This window comes from Molossus molossus, unplaced genomic scaffold (genome assembly GCF_014108415.1).
Source record: "Molossus molossus isolate mMolMol1 unplaced genomic scaffold, mMolMol1.p scaffold_m16_p_6, whole genome shotgun sequence".
In the NCBI taxonomy this organism is placed as follows: Eukaryota; Metazoa; Chordata; class Mammalia; order Chiroptera; family Molossidae; genus Molossus; species Molossus molossus.
In genome coordinates, this window is record NW_023425399.1 from 85,480,674 (window position 1) to 85,505,752 (window position 25,079).

The window sequence follows — 25,079 nt, forward strand, 5'->3', positions numbered from 1 at the left end:
TTACCACTGCATAAGGACAAAGTCAGTATAGAGTTTGGTTTAATTGGAGCTGGGATTTTGCCAGGTTTCAATGATGAAAAGAGTGATGGGCAAGGAAGTTGAGGGTTCATAGACTGGAGTAGCTAAGATCCACCCCCATGGAATTTAAGCTGGTTACAGAGGTGGGTGACGACATGAGGTATGAGGGATGGTGTGAAGAAGAGGTCTCTTCGGGGTGGAAGGATGGTTTGATTTGGTGTTCTAGAGAAAATGAGTTCGAAGAGTAGGTGATATGGGAGTGGAATGTATTCAGTGGAGTTTAGGGTAACATTATAGAATATGTGTCTAAAATGAGAGGAAAAAAAATAATAATAAAATGAGAGGAAAGATGGAGGTAGGTTTAAGGCTGTCCAGAGTGGTTAGGCAGTGTGTGCACTCACTTTTCCTAGTGGCCTGGCTGAGGATTCACCCTTGGTTGAAAGTTAGCAGCCCTCCATTTCTCTACCTTAGTGTCATGGGATGGAACAGGGTCTACTGGGAGGAAACATTGCGTTTTTCTTATTTGCATGAAGATGTTGTTAAGTGTGGTCCTGCCATAAACTGTTATAGGGTCATCTGTGTGGATACTGAAACAGACTATTGTGATAGAACTAGCATTGAAAGGCTATGATATTTAGTAGCTAAAATTTTCATCAAATGAAGGGGAGTAATTCTGGTGTTGGTAAATACAGTAAGGAGGAGTAATTGGTACTGTAGTCTGAAGACATGAGTTACAATGCTAGAGGCATTGAAGGAGCAGGGAGGGGAAGAGAGATCACCCATCCCATTTCCAGCCCAGTGGTGCAAGATGTGTGGGAAAGAGAAGGGCCATTACCTTATAGGGTGGACAGGAAGAAGTGTCCATAGGAGAGAGTCAGGTTTTGTAGATTGAGATGCAAAGGGAGTGATCAGAGAAAAGACGGAGATTAAAGGAGGTTTTGCTAATGACTAATCCTGAATTTCAGAGGAAACAGTGGGAGGGTTTTAGTGGCTGGGAAAGGGGTCTGGGAGAGGGCAGAGCTCTCAGCCAGTAATTAAACCAAAGCATGATAAGCAAACTCCCCTAATTGGAAATGTGAATAGGTACTTCACAAAATAACATATCCCCACACATCTCCAGTTAACGTGACCAAAACTAGATTTTTCTGGCCTCTCCTTTGAAATTGCATTAGGGAAATTGCTCTGGGGAATCGCTGAAAGAATAGTAAATAGCTTATTTCCTTGAGTATGCCTTGATTTGCCCACTTTTGCATCTTATTGCAAACCACAATTGCTTCTTGTAGGACAAGTATATTTTTTATGCCTGTAAATATGTTATACTTCTATGTGTAGTCCATTAACCTAGCCTTAGGGTTCATTTTTAAACCTCGATACTGAAAATATACTGAGTGCTTATGAGGCCCTGCCTTTGTAAGCTCTGTACATGTATATTGTTTAACCCTTACAACACTCCTGTGAGATAGTCATGCCTGTGCTCTGTTATTTTATGTTTTTTTAGCAGTGAGCAAACAAATTTAGAGAGATTAGATGTCTCATCCAAGTGGCAAGCCCAGGTATCGTGACGCCGCCGAAAGTCTACTGGAACCACAGGGGACAGTTAGCCAGGAGTCATTGATGCGGTTTGCCTTTGCATTTATCCAGGTCTGTTCTGAGCAGACAGTTGAGAATTTGATGAAGAGGAAGCCCTGGCTTCTCCAAATGAAGAAGAGGGCTACCACATGATTTCTTAGAAATCCATAATAAAATCCATGAAACCGAACTGGGTTAGGTGATTTTCTTGCTTACCCTGTTTCTAATACATATTTGAACCAGAAGTCAGAATGGATATAATATCTACACTTCTTACAGCTGTACAAATATACTTTGAAAATATAATCAGAGAGAGAAGGTGGGGCATGTGTCGGGATGTGTGGAGAAAGGGCAGGGCAGGAGGAGGAGGGGAAGAGGAGGGTGTCATCATCTGTTTTTTTCTTTTTTTTTTAATCTCATCCCCTCCTCTTTCATTCTCCTTTGGATGAAATATTGGGAGGTATCGAGATGAATACTGATAACTATCAATTTGTAAGATAACCTTGAGGCCGTCTAAAGAATACCTCTGCTACCACAGAGTTATTTCAGATGAAAAGATTAATTGACATGTGCTTAACCATTAAAGGGGGTGAACAGAAAAATATTTGAAAAGAAAGCACTTTTCAAAAACAGGTAAGAAAAACAATCCTAGCAGTTCAGTTCCAGTGAGTAACGCTTGCACCCTTAGGTAGAATTAAGATAAAAATAGTCAAGCGTTAGTCCTCGCAAGCAAGTGGCTGGAGAAACAGATTCTTTTTAAATGGGAGTTGCTTTGCCAAGATATTTTGTTTTATAGTTTTGTTTAAAATTTTTACAATGTGGGGAAAGTGGCATATTATTGATTATAGAATTTACAAGACACAGAACTATAGTTATGTGTTATGTGTCTTTGACTCCTAAACAGTTTCTCAAGTTAATAAGAATTAGGCTTATAGACTTGAGAAAGTAAACTCTTCAAATTTTACAAGCTTAGCTCTAGAGATCGAAGAGTGATTTAGGTGAATCACTTGATATATCTTTGTTGACAACCCATGACCATTTATGCCAATATAAGTATAGATCTGTGTCACCCAAAGAAAATATTTTGAATTTTATGGGCTATTTTAGTCAGAGATTTATGGCTCTGTTTGTGTCTGAGTTGTTTTCGGAGCATAATACATTGGTGTATCATAAGTTTGCTCACACATATTAAGTTGACTTACAGCACATTGCTGGCTGCAGAACCCATACATATTTTATATAAAATGATACCATCAGTAGATAGTCTTCACTTCCTTCGCCTTCTATTTATAAATTATTATTAACAAGAAAATGAGCTTCTCCTTTTGTGGCCCTAATATATTTCATGTTTAAAATCAAAAGCCACCATTCTATTTAATTTTTTTTTTTGTAGAACGAGGAAATTGGAGAATGCACAATTTTCATCCACGGAGATCAAAAAAGGTTCTGCATGTTATTAACCCTAATGGCTTTCGGGAAGGAAGCAGCAATCTAGCAGGGGAATTAGTATTTTAAGTATCTATTTAGAGGAAAAAATTATAGAGAGCGTATATCCTATGTTTTAGTCCTTAGATCCCAGGGTAAATAATGATTCCAACAGTGGAAGAATTTTATATGGTCCTTTTTCATTATTCTTCAGGGCCAGTTTTATAAGTGGGTTTCTGATTGTATGATTCTTGGCAGAGTTGTATTAACGTAATGAAACCTTATTCAGCTCACTCTTTGTTTTCATTACCTCCGAGGCCACACTTTGAGGGGTAGTTTTTCAAAAGTGAAAAGTGCTTTAAGATGGCCTGAAGTGTGTGGATAGGATCTCTGTTGAGACATCAATTACGTACAGATGAGGAGCTTCCTGGAGGAAGTGAGATGTGTACTAATGAAGGATTAGGCAGCACTAATCCTCAGGGAGCAGCACTAACGGTTTGTCATTGGCAATTTACACAAGGGCAGGGGAAGAAAAAGGAAGGGACTGTGAAGTGAAGGGAGTCACTGTAAAAGATGTTGCCAACCTCGCGGGTGTCTCATTCCTCCTGGTGTTACGGATCTTGTTTGGCCAGAGGTGTCTGTGGCTGCTCTGGTGAGATTTTACGTAGGGTGGCCTGCGTGTCTCCGTCTTGTGTTCGTGATCAGTTTCTACCTGACAGCCATTCCAGACAGCGTGGTAGACAAGGGAGGGGACTTCTGCCAGGTCCCCTGATTTTCTTAGGTGAAGCCAATTCGTCTTTTGTCCAACATCTGCATTTTCATCAACAGCTTTGTTAGCTCATGGAGACACCTGTTCCACATTGGTGGCCTAGAGAAACTTAAGTCTGTGAAGGTTGTGTTGTTTTAGTTACACATGAAAGAAAATGCAGAGGAAAGAGAACACTGTTCGCAGTCAGAAATGACCATTGGCAGGATATAAAACTTCCTCTGCCCACTCGTTCTCGTTCTCCCTTCTTTCATCCCAGCCCACAGTGTTCACAGTTCATGGGAAGCATGAGGGACTTCAGAAGTTCATGGGGGCCTGTGTGCTCTCTCATGCCAGCATTTTACTTAAATCCGTTGATTCCAGATTCCATGAGATGTTATCCTAATAGTAAATGTCCACAGGGATGGGACTCTCACAGTCTCTTTATATTTATCTTTCTGTATTTTTGATAATCTTTATAGTCAAGAATTTTTTCCTTATGCTGACATTTTTTGTGCTTTTAATTAAATGAGTTTTCTCCCTCATGATGGAGAACAGCTGGACAGTTTCTAGAGCCCACCCCCATTATTTTAACTTCTCCAAGTGACTTAGCCCAGCTCTTTCAAATGTACTATTTTTTACTTCTTTTACCCATTAGGGATTTCTTTTTCTTACATATTTTCCCTTGAACTGTGAGCTTTGTTCTTGTATAAATGGATTCATACAAGTGTCATGGAAGAAAATAAAGTTTTATTTTTAAGTGCAGATAAATTAGCCCATTTAAGTGTACTTTCTCCCCTCTTTTTCTGTGCTATGAGAGAAATATTTCATAATATAGAGATAAGGATTTGAAAGAGACTATGATCTCATAATAAAAACAAACCCCCTCTCAAATAAAATCAAAATTAAAGGTATTCCCACAATTACTCATCTTAACTAGCCAAACTTCACTTTGATTTATGTTCTTTGTGATTAATATATAGGAACAAAGCACCCGTGCTCTTTAAAAAAAATAATAATAAAGTACTTTTAAAATTGATACCAGATAACCCATTCTCTCGTTTTCCTTTAAGTGACAGTATATAACCATTTCTCCAACAGTTATCTACCTGAATACCTTATCTCACTTTCCTTTACTGTGTACTAGAGTTACCTTTGTATGTTAAAGTATAAAGTAATTAGCAGCACTGCCCATGAATGAACCACTTACTCTTGACCTGTGCCAACCTTTTAATGACACTGTTCCTCCCTCCCCCCTTTTTGTCTACTTCTCACTTTCTAGTTGGATTGCTGTATTTCTGTGCAGATGTTTCAGGAACCTGATGCACTCTAGAACATCATAGGTGCTGTGCAGTATAAAAGAAATAGCTGCTAATGTTTTTCCTCATACTGGCAGCTTATTGTGTTCTTACTGTCCATCATTCTAAAGAGCTGTCTGTATTGCTTCTTGGTAGGGCAGGTTAGGTGGCTAAAGGCTGGTGCCTAAAATATATGTTTTTCCCCTTAAATATTTTTATTTCTGATTTGAGTTTCGCTTGTGTGAGTTTACTGGGATATTTTTCTGGATATCCAGAGATATTAGTAAAACTAAATTGCTCCGGTGACAAATCGAGTGTTTATATTCATTAGCTTGGGCTAATGAAGCAGGCTATAAAATGCAGGAAGTTTCAGTCATATTAGGTATATTTTATTCATAGATTATATTGTACTAAGTATCATCAAGTGTCAATACTTACAATGTTCAGATGCTTTCTCCCTTGCAAGTTTCTTAGGGGGAAATTATTATTTCCATTACTTCATTGCTGTTATTGCTCTATTTAATTGCTGGCCTGTCTTGGTATCTCATACCCTTTGAATGTTTTATTTTAAGGCAACAAGGAAAATTGTTGAAATCCAGACACTATGTCTACCTTGGAGTAGGAATGCTGAGACATGGCACTTTTCCTTAGTCTGGATCAAAAAAGGATTAAGGAATTTTTTTTTTTTTAAAGAAATAGAGTCCAGGCAATATTTAGTTGGGGTCAGATGGGTTTTAACACTTTTTGGCATGTGTATATTTCCAGAATATCTGATGTACACAATTTCAAATGTAAGTATGATGTGTAATATATATCTTTCCCAAAACTTCATATATATATATATATATATATATATATATATATATATATATGCTTTTCTGATTATTTGCTACCTAGGTAGGAATACTTCTGAATTACCTGCTTACTGATCTTTCAAAACAAATTGTAGTTATCATGACTCGCTTTTCATAGATGTGGTTTTTCTCAGGTAAAATTAATAGTTCTATACCATTGTTCTTTTAAAAGTACATTTTAAAAAGTTGTAGTCTTAAAATTGGTATGTGGGTCTTTTTTGTAATATGTTTATTGTTGAAAGTATTACAGGTGTCCCTCCTTTTTTCTTCCTCCATTGACATTCCCCTCCTGCCTCCCCACTCCCACCCCCTTTCACCTCACTTTTGTCTGTGTCCATTGGTTATGCCTATATGCGTATCAGTTCTTTGGTTTATCTGTTCTCGCCCTCCCACCCCCTCCCTGTGAGGTTTGTCAGTCTGTTTCCTACTTCCATGTTTCTAGATCTATTTTGTTCATCAGCTTATTTTGTTCATTATATTTCACAAATAAGTGAGATCATATGATATTTGTCTTTCTCTGACTGGCTTATTTTGCTTAACATAATACTATTCATTGTTTCCACCCCCCACATTTTTTACAGGACTTGGCACGAATGTGCTCAATAAAAGTTTTACAACTGAATGAATAATTAATAAAAAGAAATATGCTCCTTCAAAGACCCAGCCCTCTTTTAAAATGTGATTGAATTCTAACAAATGCACACAGTGCCTAATATACTGTGTGGTCTTTGATTTACATTTTTTATTTATAAAAACTGTATTAAACCTATCGTGTATGTCAGGATCATTTCTACAGATAACCGTTATGATTTGAGAGCATCTAGTATGAGCCTTCAGGAAATTGAAAGGGAGTAGTTCGAGGGGGAACTGGTAGAAATTAAATGATCAAAGCATGCCCCACTCCCTGCCTTGGTCAGACCATTGCACACCAGTTCCCTTGGAGAGCCTATTACTTCTTGTGTAGTTTAGGGAGACATACTGCAATGAATACCTTTGTTGCAATGACTATATAGTGCAAGATCCTGGTCTGTTTTGGGTTCTGTCCCCACACAGCTCCTGCCATTTCAAGTAAGGCATTGTGATGTCTAATTTTGACTTCAAACTTATTTTTGTTTCACTATGTAAAGCCTCTAAACTGTGACTGTCCTCTTAAAAGAAGGCAGTGAGTAAGGACGGCAGCAGGAAGTAAATCCACACTCGGTGGCAGGTCACACGACTTCCCACCGACTTGCCTAGGATGTTCCAGGCTCCAGGTTCCTTATTTTCCCTAATTGACTTTAGGACAATTGAAACATTTTAAAAATAAGGCTTCTGTTTTCAAAGTTAAGCAAATTCACCTTTTATGTATGCTTTTCCATAATGAAAAACTGTGCTTTGCTGATCTTTCTTTCCACACATTCTTTTTAAAATCAGTGATTGAAAGTTAACTTTAAAAATAGATATTTTAGGTAAATTTAATGAAAATCAAATTTGACATTTTAGTGTAATAGACATTTATAGATCAACTGTTCTCTGCCTATCTTTGTACATCCATCCATCCATGAGTTGCTGAGCCTGTGGGTGGTGATGCAGACACCTCACCATGCTGAAACTGTTGTGAATTCATACACTGAATTCCAGGGAAACATGGTTATGGGAGGAGTAAGCCTTCCTCAGAGACTGGGATAGTCAGGAAAGTTTTGGGGGAGGCTGTCTGAGTTTGGTCTGTCAAGATGAGTTTGTCCAGCCATCTGTTGAAGGACACTTGGGTGGTTTCCATGTGTTGGCTATTGTAAATAATGCTGCAGTGGTACATGTATCTAGTGGAATACTATTCAGCCATAAAAAAGACAAAACATTGTCATTTGCAACAACATGGATGGATCTTGAAGGTATTATACTAAGTGAAATTAGTCAGAAAAGGACAAGAACCATATGGTTTCACTATGTGGGATATAAAACAAAAAGCATGTGTGATAATGAACAAAAAAACACCCCAAAACACCCTCATAGATACAGACAACAGAATGGTGGTTGCCAGAGGAGAAGGCGTTGGGGAGAAGATGAGACGGTAAAGGGGGTCAAATATAAGGAAATAGAAGGAAGCTAGACTTTGGATGGTGAGCACACAGTAGAGTATACAGATGTTGTATTGTGAGGTTGTATACCTAAAATTTATATATTATTAACCGATGTTACCTCGATAAATTTAATTTAAAAAGATGAGTTTGCTAGGAAGAGAGATGGAGAAAGGGTACCTGGAAGAGGGACAATCAGAGCAGTTGCAAAAAATACAGCAAGTATATGGTTCAGGACATGCCACAGGCTCTCCCTGGGCTGGATCAGAGAGGGTGGGAGTTGGGGTGGTGACCGAGATTTGAGACTAGAAAGAGAGACAGAGTAAAGATTGCATTCTGATTCCTCCCTTCTTTGTGTCTCAGGTTAAAGGTCAAAGCCTTCTCACACACTTGTCAGTGAATTCGTAATTACATTGGGGGAACTATCACCCACACCTTCTCTCTAGCACTCATCTTTAAAAATATGAGCTCCAGCCCTGGCCGGTTTGGCTCAGTGGTTAGAGCATCAGTCCATGGACCCTAGAGTTGTGAGATCGATTCCGGTCAAGCGTGTACCTTGGTTGCAGTTCAGTTGCTGGCCCTGGTCGGGGTCACGCGGGAGGCAACCAATCCATGTGTCTCTCTCACATCGATGTTTCTCTCTCCCCCCACTACTCTATCTAAAGATAAAAGAGGGGGGAAAAGTATCCTTGGGTGAGGATTTAAAAGAAATAAAAATAAAAATATGAGCTCTAAGTCCAGTTGGTGTGTCTCGGTGGACTGAGCGTCGTCCTATGGACTGAGAGGTCCGAGTTTGATTCTCGGTCAGGGCACATGCCCAGGTTGTGGGTTCGATCCCCAGTAGGGGGCGTGCAGGAGGCAGCTGATGGATGCTTCTCACATAGATGTTTCTATCTCTCCCTCTCTCTCTAAAAAAAATCAATAAATACATATTTGAAAAATAATAATAATAAAATATGAGCTCTAACCCATATTTTCCAGTTCAATCACATTTTCAAGTCGGTGAAATGAAAAGAGGAGAGAGAGGGACATCCTGGAGACTCTGAGGAAAGAGGCTGAAATGCAGTCTTGCTAGAATACAGTGGCCAGTTTCTCCAGCCTTCCAGCCTGTCTCATGATGACCTGCAATCCTCCATCTCATTTTGCTCTGGAGCCTTCTAAACAGCATATTGCCGAGAGGGCTTCAGGGATCTGAGTGAGAGTAGATGTAGATGAGCAGCAAGTACTGAGAATCCCATTAATTGTTTCCATTTAGAAATAGCATATTAGCTTTTAACTGTGTTTTTGGCTTGCGTCGTTTGGGCAGGCAAGAAATGTGTAGACGGAAATAGTATTTCTGTACCTTTAAAACTTTTTTCCTCACCTTCGGTCTGTCTACCTGTGAAAGAGCAGGCAGTCCCGTGGGGCTTCGAGGAATAAAATCCTGGCATTCGTTTCGCGATGGTGCCAGTGCACGGTTAGGAAAAACACCTCCCATTCTGTTCTGAGGGCCAAGAAGATAGCACTTTCTAAGCAGCACGTTGGTGTTTGATATTTATTGGATAAAACATCTGTCCTAATTCTTCAGTTTCCTGGCTCCTGTTGTAACTTCGTGTACAGGGGATTTCCCTTGGTCCTTTCTTTAACATTCATTTTCTTTGGCTTGTGTTTCAGAGGCCAAACTCAGTCCCTTGGATAAATATGCAAGCAACTGTTTAAAATAAATCCTCTATTATTTATTTATCATATCTGTTATTAAGAAAGCTACAAGAATAAGTAAAAGTGGAAACCATGTGTTTTGTCAGAATATAAATTTGCACGAACCTGCACAATTCGACTACTTAGTGTTTTTAGAGGTAGCCACTCTCATCATATACATGGCAAAAGAATAAATTATGCGACACATATGCCCACGTTAAGAGTGTATATTGTCAAGACACATGCGCGTGCACGCGCGCACACACACGCATACTGTGTGAAATCTAGGGGTTTGTTACATTGCACCCCACCCATGTTTTTATCCCCCCCCCCCTTATAAGTGTTTTTAACCCAAAGGAATACTCACTTATAGATTTTATTTTCTTTTTTTTTTTTTTTTTTTTTTTTGTCCTCACCCGAGGATATTTTTCCATTTTTTGTACAGATAGAGTGGGAGGGAGAGAGAGGAAGGGAGAGAGAGAGAGAAACATCGACGTGAAGGGACACATCGAGTGGCTGCCACCCGCACGACCAACCAGGGCCGGGGACAAACTGCAACCGAGGTACATGCCCTTAGCGGGAACCGAACCCGGGTCTCTCCGGACCGCAGGCCGACGCTCTAACCGCTGAGCCAAACTGGCCAGGGCGATTTTATTTTCTATTACCATTTATGTTTGTTAAGATTCTATAATTATTTTATCAGAAACAACTAATTCGGGAAAATAGTTTAACCCAGAAAAACAGGACTAAATTCCAGAAAGAAGCATTGAGGAGAAAAATGACTGTATAGAAAAGGAATTCTTACAATGCCGCACTAGGGTCTTGGAAGGCAAGATAAAGCGAAATAGAGTTGGTGTAAAGCAAAATAAATCATCTTGAGAAAAAACTTCATAGTATTTCTTGACAATGTTTCAGTTTTATTGTCCTGCCTTCCATCAGAAATTCTGGCCTCTAAATGGAACAAAATCTTCCTGTTGGAAACACTGTGTAAATGTATGTGAATCACTGTTAACACTGTGAATTTAATAGTGAATTTAAACCAAACTATACATCATATATAGTGATACTGAAACAGGTAGCATGTTACCAATGGTTTCCTAAGTCAAAGAGAAGTAGAGCAAGTCATCAGTTAGGTATCTGTTGTTCTCAGGAAGGGCCACTGGTTACATTTACTGTGCAGTCAGAAAATGTGGAAGGACACAGGCTTTCATTACATGTACCCCGATTAAGCATTTGTTGGTTTTTGATCCTGCTACATTGAAGTTCACCTTTGAAATACTTATGAAGAATATAATTTCCTAAGAAAACTGGTAAATTTGATTACATGTCTAGTAGGTAGAAGCATTCTTATCTTTTCCATGGAGTCCCTAAAAATCCATGTGGTGCATTTGATTATTCTTTTTAATTAACCAGTAAACCCCCCCACACACACCTTTTTAAGTTGGAAATACTTCTCTAAGAATGGAAACGTAATAAAATATATTTGCGAATGCACACTTTACTTCTGGCTAGGTTTATACCACATTCGTTTGGGTCCAATCATTTGGGATCATTATATTCCATCTGCCAACTTCCTCCCTGCCAAACTCCCCCCTCCCCCAATGTGTCACACTTTATAGAGACTTCAGAACATTGAAAAGGCTATCGATGTAATCTGTATAAAAATAAATTAATCTTTACATTGTACACTGATTATTATTTCTAATATTTCTTATTAAGTAAGCTTTGTCAAAGTGTTACAGATTGCTCTAGTGATCATTCAAGGAGAGACTCAAGGAGCCCTGGTTTATGCAAGCAGTGTTATAAAATGTTTCTTAACTAGAACATTGAGACTGTTTTAAGGGAAAATGTCATATTGTATCAAATAGAAAAAGTCACCTGATCTTTAGTTCAAGGACTTCTCTTACTATATCCATGGGTAAACCCTTTTGCTACTTTAACCATAGCATTTTCTGGGCCAATCATTTTCACCAACAGCTCTCAATTTTTTCACGTCAGGGGCTGAGTTGTTCCCTGTGCCCTTATTAACTTCCCATTTCAGTACTGCCAACATGATGCAAGTAAGTTAGGCTTCTTTAGACATTGAATTTTCTGCATCAGTTCTTGTCTTTGAAGCCAAATATTTTAAGTGGAAAATTAAGGGCCTGGCCTTGGAATCCAGCACTGTGGTCTCATTGGCTGTGTGACCATGGGCAAGTTATTGAGCCTTTCTGAACTCTAGTTTTGTCTCTCCAGTATGTCCATTTTGCAAGGAAGCTGTGAGGATGAAATGAGATCACATATGTTAAGTGCCTGGCATTAATAACTGATAATTATTTTATCTTCCAAAACGTGTTCATTTTGGCTTCCTGATTACTTTCTGTATTAAAACAAAACTTGGTGAACTCTTTTTTTTCTAAACATCATCTTTCATGAACCACATTTTCATTTCTGGGCAATATGCGCCCAAGTCTATCATAAGCAGCTTGAGTGTTCTCAACACCGTGCACCTCCATATGCTTCCATGTTGGACTAGAATAACTTTTACTCTACCCCCCTCTTTTAAAAACACGAATGTCGGAATCTGCCTGAGTTACTGTTCCTTGGAAAATTCTCTTGGATTAGTGTTAACCCTCTTGCCCTTAAAAAGTCACATTTTGAGCTTTAACGATATGTTCTTAAGTTATTTTCTTCCATCTAACTTCCTCTTGCCTCCTGCCTTTGACATATGCCTCCATTCTGCCACTAACCACGGTGCTACTCACTTTGATTTTCCAAATAACTCCTTCTCCCCTAGTGAGCACAGAAAAGGGTTCGCATCTGTGTTCTTGCAAAAGCCACTCCGGTGTTAAACCTCGTTTCTGGGGGGAATGTCTGAGGAGGACCGAGAGAAGTGCTCTACTCTGCCATAGGTTTCATAGAGCAGGAGGTGAATGTGGGCCTTTGGTAACATGTCAACGAGGCATTGGTTTTCCTAAAATAATCAATCTTTTCTAAGAAAATGTCTTCTGTAGAATAGGCAATAGGAAAGCTTGAGTCTTGTGCACATGGCCAATCACATTGTAATCTGCAGAGGGCTTGATTTTCTTGAAAAGAATTGTCTTGAACTGACACCCAGCATCTTGGATTTCATTTTTTCTCTTACATACTATGTAACGTGGCCCATAGGAGAGGATGAACATGCCCCAGTAGGCCATTCTGTAGGAGGAGGAATAGAAAAATGATAGTACCTCCACGGTTGATATCTTTAAAACAATTTCATTAATTTAAATGGTTTCTTCACAATACTGTGTATTGCCCGATCTCCAGGTTCAGATTTGCAGTCTCTACTAACTCCCAACTCTTGAGGCAGATATTGTGCTCTTTTTTAAAAAATCCTCACCCAAGCCCTGGCCGGTTTGGCTCAGCGGTTAGAGCGTCCACCTGCGGTTCGGAGAGACCCGGGTTCGGTTCCCGCTAAGGGCACGTACCTCGGTTGCAGTTTGTCCCCGGCCCTGGTTGGTCGTGCGGGTGGCAGCCACTCGATGTGTCCCTTTCACATCGATGTTTCCCTCTCTCTCTCTTCCTCTCTCTCCCTCCTACTCTGTCTGTACAAAAAATGGAAAAATGTCCTCGGATGAGGATTAAAAAAAAAAAAAAAAATCCTCACCCAAGGACACTTATGCATTGATCTTCAGATAGAGCAGGAGGGAGAGAGGGAGGAAGAGAGAGAGATAAACATCAATGTGACAGAGACACACTGAGTGGCTGCCACCCACATGACCCCAACCGGGACCAGGGACAAACTGTAACTGAGGCATGTGCCCCCAGCGGGACCTGAACCTGGGACTCTCTGGTCCGTGGGCTGACGCTCCAACCACTGAACCAAACTGGCCAGGGCTGTGCACTTTTTTTTATGCCCATACAATAGCCCTATGGCATAGGAATTACCATCAATTAGTGGGAAAGAAAATGGAGACTTAAGTTGAATGTAACTGCGGCCACAGTTATTAATTGATCCCTTCTTTCAAATTGAGATATTCTTTCTACTGTGCTCTTTTGCTTTATTTTAGGTATCCATTTTCAATTGGAGAAAAGCTCCAAGTTAATTACAGTGGATATAAAAAAAGGAATTCAAATTAGTAATATCATTATCTCTCTCTTTCTAGTTTGTGCGAAGCAGGTAACTGATGAAGCATCTTCCACTCGAGATTCAAGCCTTGCTAACACAGCGGTGCAAAGCAAGTTAGTGTCTTCCTTTCAGCAACACACCAAAAAGGCTCTGAAACAGGTACGGCAGCTGGCATCTGTTCTCCATCCTTTGCTTCTACCTACTTAAGGTAATGGATCTTACGAGAGAAAGCAACATAAATAAGAACATAGCAATCAGAAGGTAATAAAAATGCCCTGAATTCAACCACTTCAATAATATTTAGTACAGTCATCTTAACCTATGCTAAAAACGAGGAGAAGCTTGTTTGAGAACTTTAATGTAAAATAGAAGAGGGAAAATGTGCTTGGAAACATAGAAAGACTTGTATTAAGATTTTTTTGCATGTGATTTATAGTAAACATATTGGGTTCATAAATGAATTGCATATTTTGAAAATAGTGTCTCTATTTATGGTCTCATGTTTATCTGATAGTTGACATAAAAAAAAAATAAACAGATAATTTCCTTCTCATTACCGAGATGCATTAAGTTACAAATAAAAATAGTACTTGTGGCATACTTACCTCCAGAATATCCATCGTCAGTGAGTGCTGTTTGGTGCTGAATGGAGGTTACCTCTGTAATATCATCCTGATGTCACATAGGCAGTCTTGACCTGTGTGTCCTTGTCCAGAAATAGTGGTGAGAGGTGATGGTTATAAGATTGAACTCTGGGCTAGGACGTACCTTGGTTTCTGCTCACTGTGTGACTCTGGGCAAGCCACTGTTATTCTCTGAATCTCAAATTCTTTGTCTAGAAAATGTGGGAATGATCTGAGAATTGAGCAAGGTGATTCACTGACAACATGTGGTGGAGTGAGTGTCCAGTCCACAGGAATCACTCAGTAAACATTAGCTACAGCTGTCACACTGGCACATGCTCAGTTGTGCAGGGAAGAAAAGTCTGCTATGGTTAGACGGGGACATTGTGTAATGGTCATACTAATAATGTCAGTAAATGGAAGGCTTGCATATTTAACCCTGAATTCATGCTTTACTCTTACATTTCTATTTTGATCCTTGTATGAAGGTCTCCTCTATCTCACCTCTCGCTGACCCTTAGTCTGGTGTCATTCTAGTGATACAGTATTTACAACAAGAAAAGAGAAACAATGTTTTTAAATAAAGTTCAACATTTCTTTCAAAGTTCCATTAATATGGAAAGTTTCTTAATAGTCACATCCAATCTTCTAGATTTAAACTGTCTCCACCTCCTTTTCCTCTGCTTCAAACAAAGACACTTAAGAACGAAATTTAACATTTTTGTACTGGATTATGTTATTTTTTATTCTGTATTGTTGAAATTGCAGTGTTTCCATTCATTGGGGTTATATCTATGGTAGTAACTGTGTTTCATCCTACATAGGTCAGATAGTCTTTGCCCTTTATATCACTGCTCTTGTGAATGTTTCAGATGCCAAAGAACAAAGTTGAATTCAGTATTGAGGTCCCTTTTTAATTGCTGAAATTAAGGGTGGATGATGATAGGGAAGCCTAGGAAAGGCTTATTCAGGTGGCAAGAAGGATGCAGGTAATAAAATATTAACCATGAAAGAACAAAAGATACAAAGCTAGGTACTGGTAGTCATAGCATTTAAGAATGCTGGATGCGATCATAAATGAAAGTCATACTTCTGAAAAGCAGTGATTTAGAAAATGTGCACACCATGAAATCTTCCTTTGTGTGAATATAAAGATAAAAATTCACATCTCTGTATTGTCATGTCTCATTACTTTTTACTTCCTTCATTTTGGTTTTATATCATTTAAACATTTTTTACAATTACTAAAACATTGCACAACTTTGAGTTAGTGGTTTTTTGTTTTGTTTTATTGTAGAGCATGTGTTCATTGGAAGTGACTCATGCTTGCTTAGGATCTAAACTTTGTTTTAATAAATCTGTTCTGAAAACTTCTTAATATCCAGAAAGAGCTATTTATTAGTTTCTTAAAACATCCCATTATATAACCAACAAATGAGTTACCAGGGGAATATGGCACACAGTATAGCGCTATGCTAATAGTTGATTAATAATCAAATTCATATTGGAAATACATTTAGAAGAAAAGCTGTTCTTGCAGAATTTTGCTCAGATTCCCTATAATTGCTGAATTTCTTAAGACAGCATTTCAAAAATTGACTGAACATGAGGCATTTTAAATTGTAGCAGCTCAGCAAATCTGCAGCTTACCTTTCATTTGGATGGTTGAATGGCCCTGTAGAAGTTTTATAAGTGTATATATTATATACCCATATATTTATGTTCTGTGTTTGTGAATATATGTTTTGTATATATATTTACATGCACAAATCATGATTTTATGAACATAGGGCCAGCTGAATGACTCTGATAATAATTGCATTGACTGACATTTACTTTTCTGAATCCTAGGCATTATACTCCACATTTTATATGTATTATGCCATTTAATCCTCATATAAATTCTGTAAGGTATGTACTAGTATTCCCATTTTTCAAATGAGGAGACACAGGTCTAGAGAAGTTAGATACTTACCTAAGGTCATCCAGTGAGTAAATCTGAATCATCATTTCAGATACTGCCTTCTTAGCTCATACTGCCTTCCAGCATACGGTGTATAATAGGATATGTACATTTTAGACTTCATTCAAGAAAAATGTACATTCTTGAATATTTGTATCATGTAAGGACAGGAAAATAGCATAGTCATTAAGAATATTATTTCCAAACACAGACTGCTTATGTGTAGTATTAGCATATACTGATGGTATGCATAAAAATATATTAGCTCTTATCATTTTACTAGAAGTATATTCTGAGTCAGTAGGGCTTTTTAGTTCAACTATACATTGGCCAGTGTAGATTCTTAGAAGTAAATGAAAAAAACCCACCACCAAAATCCAGTAACTTTATACTCATAAATATAGTTAAAGATGGTAATTTAAAGCAAACCTCCATACAACATAAGCTAGATATATTTCCTAGTCCTAAGTTTGCACCCCCCACCCCACCTGAAGCATGTTGCTGTAGAGAGTGGGTTTTTTCCCCCAATTTTTATTAATTTGTTTTTGTTACAGATGTTTTCCCTGCCCCCCCAGACACCCTCCTCCCCACTGCCCCCACCCCCCCAGCATTGTTGTCTGTGTCCATTGCTTATGCATACATGCATATAAGTTCTTTGGTGGTGTTTTGTTTTTTTTTGTTTTTTTACTGTTGACTGTGGTGTGTTTGTAGGCTGGTAATTATGGAGGCTATAATGCCTATTGGCTATTGACATAGATTATTTTCATTGTTCCTAAATACATGAGACCCTTCTATTTTCTAATCATCAGAATGTTAGTTAATATCATATGTTGGTTATAATTGCATGAATAATATATTATTTCAGTAGTTTTTTTTTTTTCCTCCCTGAATGAGGATATTCAGAAATTTCTGGAGAGTAGCAGATTGCTGATAATTACCTTGTACCCTGTCTTCTTCCTGTCTCTTTATTTTAGTTGTAATGATCCTAAAATGTATGAAATGAATTAAATTTTGAATTTTAAAGAAGGATAATTTAAAAAGATTATATTTTGGATGTTTTTAAATTGGATCAAATGAAACATTAAAGAAGGATGCAGTCTGGTCTGTTAGGGGAGGTAACATAGTGGAGGACTTGCCTGTGTTGTTCTCATTATTTATGTAGGGTGGTAGCATTTGTTCATAAAGTTGCATATCCTTTTCCCCTCTTCATATCACAAAGCAGGTAATATTGGCATTTTGCTTTAGCTTTATATGTTTGACCAATACTGTGAAATTCCAAAGGTTATGTTGCATGATAGCAGTTTCTGAACGTGGGCGTTGACATTTAGCATACCAGCAACAATGCAAGTTGTTGGTGCCTGACACAGCCAGCTGTTTCATATGTTTTTATTTGTAATTATTTTAGCATTCACAGCATGTGGTATGCTTAGATTTTTCAGTTGAAGGGCTTATTACATTCAGTGCATTCTTAAGTTACATTGTCGGTGTTGTTTTTCAACGAAAATAAAGCAGGCGTTGTTCATGCAAATTCCAAGTTAATACAAGAGCCTCTGATTTCAGGTTTTATATTTCATTAGGCTAGAAATGAGAACAGTGTCATGTTTGCATAGTTATCTCAGAAGCGTTCTGTTTATAAATTTAAATGTTTATCTACAGGTTTTTGGTCTCTTTTTAAAATTGAATTTATTGGGGTAACATTGATTAATAAAATTGTGCAGGTTTCAGGTATACAATTCTACAATACATCATCTGTATCGTCTCTTTATAAGAGAATATTGCAATACATTTCTAGAGAAAATCATGCTGAGTCATCACCTTTTGATTTCTTTCTTTTCGCATAGACCTACAATCATAATGGATTTATGATTAGATCTTTACTTTTTCTAGACTGGTGTAGCTCTGCTATGTTTCCTTTAAAAAATAAATGTATTTTCAAGTTTTTGCCTGTAAATTTCTTTCATATTGAATGGTACCTGAAAGTATTAAACTTGTCAAGACCAATATATTCTGTAGTTTGGACATGAGAACTTTATACCAGTGGGCAGCATAGTAGACTGAACTTACACTTGCCATCTACTTGTTTATTTAGGTTTTGATATTGCTTCTTCCTGGATTTGAAATTACAGGATTTAAAGTTGTTAAATAAGATATTCCAGTAGCATTGCAATATAGAGGTAAGGCTTAAGCAGTTAGAGATGCCTCATTGATATCTAGACTGATACAGTAACATAAATGTCAAAATAAAACCATATGCAGCCCGTCCAGTGTGGCTCAGTGGTTGAGCATCGACCCATGCACCAAGAAGTCGCTGGTTAGATTCCTGATCAGGGCACATGCCCAGGTTGTGGGCCTGATCCCCAGTGGGGGGCATGCAGGAGGAGGCTAATCAATGCGATGTTTCTGTCTCTCTCTCCCTCTACCTTCCTCTCTCTCTAAAATCAATGAAGAAAAAGAATTAAAAAAATTAAAACCTTTTGCAGATTGATCGACAGCGCCACCAGGGCTAATTAATACCTTTCTGTGTGGAGCAGAAAAAGCCCTCATTTCCCCAAGTTGCCACAACAACAAAGAATTCCCCCTTTCATGGTACCTTGTGCAGAGCAAACCTTCCAGGACCAGCTGAAGTGGCCTTTCTAATCCTATTTTCTTCATCTATTACATGGATTTACATTTTCTAGGCTGTGGGGTACCAAAATTTAGATAATTATAAGTTAAACAGCACTTAACTTCTGTTGTATTTGTAACATAATATGAAATAGAAACTTCTGTTCTCTTGGAATTTTAGTTAGAGCTCAAAGTTGAGGACAATGGGATACAAGTGTACCCTGTTGTGAAGAGAGGTGCTAGACACAGCTTCAAAGGTCTTACCAAGAGAAGGCCAGATGGCCACTGACCATCCCCCAACAGCCTATATAAAAAACAGCTCTGTGATTTCCTATTTAAAGCATTTTAGCAACACTGTCTTTGTTTCACAGGGACATTTACCCAAGTAATTTACTCTGCAGTACTCTGCTAGTGAAGTCTTTCTGTGACTGAACAGCCCAGCCCTTAACCGTGGCACCCCGCAGTCATTACCACCCTCTGCAGCCCCCCTTGCGTCGGCAGGTCAGCACTTAGAAGAGGGGATTTTACTGCCTCTCTTGGGCAGTGGTCGGACTCATTTATTTGGTGAGGTGAGGAGCATTGGGAATGCTGTTTAGTAGGTGTCAAAGATTGGTGCCCTCAGGCCGACTTGGACTCAGAATCGTTCTTATTTTGTCTGGCACATTGTTTAAAAACAGGAAAGCTCACCTAAAAATCCTACAAGTCCAGTTGTGTTGGTGCTCTTGAAGAGGCAGTGCCCCTCCTGTACCCCCGTGAGGTGTGTGTGCTCCCACTCACTCAGCCCCCCGCTCAGTCACTGTCTTACCCCAGCTGGTGTGGTCCAGAAAGCATTGCACATTTTCCAAGGAGTCATGAGAAGGACACAAGCAGCGTATGCGTGAGGGATCAATGTGCATGTAGTTGCAGAAATATAATTACATCACCACCACCACCACCCCCGCCCAAAAAAACCCATGAGCTTCTTTGCTTGCAGGATCCGAGCCCTACACCGAGAGATCAGGAATATAAGAAATATATTACTCTGTGTAGGAATATAAGACAGGATTCACTGTACTACCTGCCTGTGGACTCGTTTGGAGCCAGTCCAGATGGTCTATCCTAAACATTGCATTTGAGTCAACGTTGATTTTCCCCGTCCTTCCACATCCAGATCTGCATGGAGGGAGTCCTCAGTGTCCACAGTCACTAAATCCTGCTTTCCAGAAAGGGAATTGGAATATCAGTGAGCCTAAAATCACTCTGCCTAAAGTGACCTTTGATCTAGTAAATATGGTCAAGATGCCGCTACTGGTGCCTGAGCTCAGATGCTCCTGAGTTTACCTAGTAGCCTGCTGCTGTGACGGACTTCCCAGTGTCTGCTTATTTACCCCTAGAAAAGTTATTTGGGGTCGAATATAATGCTTGTTTTTTAGAGGTAAAACCATAAAGTAAGTACATTGTCCCTTCACTTAAAACAGTAATTTTTCTTACTTTTAGTCCCCTATAGGTTCAAAGTGTTGCATTTCAGTATTTTAAAAAATGTTATGTTACAAAATGTTTAAATTTCTGAGTGGGAAATACATGTTCAGAAAAAAATCATTTAAATGGGCTCAATATTGATTGACATTATTTTATTCCTACCATGACTTTTTAAAATTCAGAATAGCTCTGGGTTTTCATTATTATCATTATATTATTTCTGTCGTGGTTTCTTTTTATCCAACTACTAATTTTTCTATAATAGAGACTACTCAGCTCTAAAACTTGAGATGAAGTTTTTATTACTTTAATTATTACCACAAAGTGCTCTAAAAAGGGTAGGCCATCTTTGATTTTATGATTCAAGTTTCCAGGTCTCTTGTTATTTCATGTCTCTTTATTTTTTAACCAACACTTTTTTTGTTAATCCTCACTTGAGGATATTTTTTCCATTGATTTTTAGAGAGAGTAGAAGGGAGTGAGGAAAGGGGAAGAGAGAGAGAAATGTCATTGTGAGAGACACATTGACCAGTTGCTTCCTCCAGGCAGCCCAGGGATTGAACCTACAACCCAGGTACATGCCCTTCACTGGAAATCGAACCCACATCCTTGGATTCTTTGGTGCACAGGTCAACACTCTAACCACTGAGCATACTGGTTCAGACTTAGCCAACATTTTCCAAAATATACCTCTTTACCCTGACATAAAATTAATATTTTTAAATGCCTATTTCAATTGCCAAGAGAAATAGTTTAAATCTGTGATGTAGAGCCTCCTAAAAACTTGTCATTATTCTTATAGGTTTTATTATTTTGTGAGTTCTTTGTGGATAAAGATGTGCTTAATTGTAATTTAAAGCACTGTGTTGCCTCAGTTTGTTTTATTATTGGGTTGATAGGTTAATGTCTATAAATTGCTTTGTGTTCTCACACAAGGCTAGAGCGAGTTATAGAGTTTGCGCATGCCTTGATGAAAGCAGAGCAAATGTCTTAAATATTTTATAGCACACATGCTATCATTAAATATATTATTGAGAGCAAGTAAAAGGTGAGGAGGATGGCATCTTATTCATTTTTGTATCTCTTGTCCCCCTACAGTGCCAGGGACTTTGTAAAAGCTCAATATATCTAGGAATTGAAGGAACGATGTCTTATGTTATTAGTAACAGAACCATTTGTTATAGATTTCTCAAACCATTCCCTTTCCCATCTGGTTTTAAATATAATCTGAGTATGCCTTTTCTCATTTAAATGGCATTTAATTTTTTGTTTCTGTAATTATTGGATTGCTAACTCCTGTGATCAACAAGTTGGACATTCAGCTCATACCCTTTGCAAAAATGGCATCATTTCTGACAGCAAGGGAATATGTACTCAGGGCAGTGTTTCAACAGATTGTGACAGCTATTGGTCAAAGAACATTAATCAAGTAACTGAGATGTTATAAAATTGGAAGAAATTACACAGAAACCAGGAATAAAAAGGTTTCAGACTGTCTGGGGTCAGCCTTTTAACCTCCCGAGGAGGTTTAGCATTCCTGTAAGTGTGAATTTAATGTGTGTTCAGTTTTGTCAGTTTAAGACCCTTTTTATTACAGGTAATTTTCGGTGTAAATCGATCAGCTAGATAAGCTGTATTTCAAAACTTTTAAATGTCTTTTATTACATTATCATCACCGTGGTTGATTCATTTATGAATCACGCAACTCTCCCATTTAGAGAGATTTATTCTCGTATCTGTTTATTTTTTTTTTCCCCTGGATTTGCCAGAACGCCGACATGTTCGTGTTCTGAAGGTTAATGCCCAAAGTCAAGCAGACAGAAGCCAAGTGCTGCAAGGTTTCCAAGATTAGGACTGATTCCCTTCACAGAAATAAATGATTCCTGCCATGTTCAGTGATTTTGTGCAGCGCTCCCCACGGCTGAGTGAGTGCATCAATACTGTAGTCCTTACCTGCTGTACATACTGATGACACTCGGTGTTAACTTGATTGACTGAGCAGTGCACCGGAGAGGATGCACCTGCAAGAGAAGTGCAGACACATATATTTTTATCCTGGTCTCGAAACATTTATTTTACATTTATTTTACTTGGGAGTCATGGTTGCAAATTCCATGGGCTTTCAAGCCACGCTGCTGAGGTAGAACAGACCTTTTGTACTGCTTTGTTTTCGGAATTGCACCCAAAAGGGTCTCAGGTTTATAAACCCTTTGCCAAAGCCTGATTGTATGCTTTTGAGGGAAAATGACATAAAGGTGACTATTAAGAGTCCTGACAAATTAGTGACTCTGTGGAATTTAAGTCTCTTAAGAGGTTCTATCTGATGGGCAAATGGATCATTTAATTCAATCACGAGAAATCATTTTGACTATGTTTTTATGTTATATTTTATTATCATGTTTTATAGGCTTTGAGGCAGCAGCAGAAAAGAAGAAATGGAGTCTCAATGATGGTAAACAAGACTGTTCCTCGCGTTGTTTTGACACCATTAAAGGTGTCTGATGAGCAGTCGGATTCGCCTTCAGGTAAAGAGCTGAAATGTGGTATGCTTGGCCAGTTTCTTCCCCGAGGGGCTTCCTCACTGGAAGAGAGATGTCATGAATTTTCTCTGCGACTGAATACTATTTCCACCTGAGATTTTGTTTCATTTTTCTAATACCTTTGACTCTTTTAGTGATTAAAAAAAAATAGGGTATGTGGCTCTTTTAGAAAAAAGATACCAGCTCACTCATCCTCAAAGGACTTCACTTGCTAATGTCAATGGGTAGAAGAAAATACGTGGGACTTCTAGGTGGATTTTTGTTGTTGTTGCTTTGGCTTTTGTTTGAATGTTGAACTTTAATGGTGGACCACATGCTGGTGTGCAGTGCCATCAAAAGCGGTTCTTCCGAGGGTGTGGATTTGTTTTGCAGTCCTCTGCTGTGAAAGCGGGGATCCTTTATGAGTTTTCGTGTTCTGGCAACATTCTTCTCACCTCAGTGCAGCCCTGACCTTTTCTAATTTCCCTCCTGTCACTTTATCAGCTATGTACCATTCTATTTATTATCGATGGGTGTTAGCATTTTCCGTTCCTACTTCCACGTAAAGTTATTTATAAAGGTGTGATCTCTGTCTTCAAGCTTCTCTTCTTGCCTCATTTTTCTGTCTCGCATCGTCTCTGAATGATACAGTACTGTCGAAGCTCATTCGAGTATTTTTACAAAAGATCGGAGTGTTTCTTTGAGAAGCTGTCAGATCAGCGAACGTGTGTGTTTGACTCCACTATTAGGCCATCTGTTCCTGCTTTTTGTTCTGTTTGATTGATTTATTGGGCTTTCTCTTTGTATCCAGTAAAGGAATCAGATTGTGGCCAAAGGTAGTGAATTAACTCTTAGGAAAGGAGATTATATCTACAGTTTTTAAAAACAATTTTAGATTTTTCTTTTCAAGGACAGCAAGAGGAAGATAATGACATAATAACTATTTCCTTTTTTAGGATCCGAATCTAAAAATGGTGAAGCAGACAGTTCAGATAAAGAAATGAAACATGGGCAAAAATCTCCCACTGGAAAACAAACAAGTCAGCACTTAAAACGATTAAAAAAGTCTGGTTTAGGTGAGTGTTCAAGAGACTATGACATTTCACATCTTAGAGATTTATATCTTTTTGAATGAAATTATGGAAAAATCTCAGGACATATTTTTAATGGTTAAACTAAAAAAAAAAAAAATTTTTTTAAATCTTTCCAATTTATCTAAACCAAAAGGGTACTAAATAAGGAAATGTAGTTACAATGGAATGACCTTAAGCATTAAGATTATTAATAAATATTGCTTAAATATTGCTAAATTTGTGAGTGACATTATTGGATGAAACAAAGGCTAAAGTGCGATATTTAAAATGATATATGTATTCAAGTAATTATCTGCCTAGTCATGATTCTTCAAATGTGCAATATTTTGTTCCTGCAACTGGATTTCACTTTATGAGAAGATATTGTATTGGGGGGGAAAATGCAACTTTTATGAAGAGTTCATTGAACCGGGAGTACGTTGTCACTGGGGTCTGCTGCAGCAAAACTGTCTGCCTTGCGTTTCATCTGTGCTTCTTGAAATATTCAGTGGTGCCTGTCTGAGAAATAGTGTAACATTTCTAAGGAGTGTGGGAGACATAGTCCAGGGGTCTTACAATTCAGCACCAGAGTTTCTTCTGAAGATTTCCTTCCTGATTTCAGCAGTAACTCAACAGCAGCATTCAGGGAAAAGGAAGATGAGAATTAAAAAGATGGAAATAGACCAATCCTGGGTTGAACATTGTAATTCTCTACTGAATCTGCCTGTTGGAACTCTGGACCAAATGGCTTCATTTCTTAGTTGTTTCACCTCTGAATAAGGGTAATAAATGATAATGACCCAGGTCATTGTAACATTTTGTGAAATGATAGAAACTACAAATTTATTGACCTGAACTTTATTACTGGTTCTGCCACTTATTTTCTTGGCAACTTAGGGTATTTCTTATTTGCAGAGTTTTTCTGTTTGTAAAATTCAAGCAAGATTTTGACTTGTTTATTTTTATTTTTTAGTAAAGGTTTATTGATTGCCTACTATGTACCAGGAATCTTGCTAACTTCCAGGAACATACTTTTAATAAAAAGTGTTTGAATAGGACATATATTTTTTATATAAGATATCTTATGGGAAGCAGAATTTATTTTT

The 25,079-nt window shown here is 38.2% G+C and overlaps 1 protein-coding gene across 1 annotated transcript in view; it reads left to right on the top strand.

Annotated features, from left to right (window-relative positions):
* The window catches only part of ASXL3 (ASXL transcriptional regulator 3), a 182,719-nt gene that overhangs the window by 75,802 nt on the left and 81,838 nt on the right, over nt 1-25,079 (top strand). Inside the window, exons 5-7 of the mRNA XM_036245408.1 lie at nt 13,771-13,892; nt 22,789-22,906; nt 23,857-23,976. Coding sequence (XP_036101301.1) covers nt 13,771-13,892; nt 22,789-22,906; nt 23,857-23,976 — 360 coding nt within the window. The remainder of the gene's footprint in view (nt 1-13,770; nt 13,893-22,788; nt 22,907-23,856; nt 23,977-25,079) is intronic.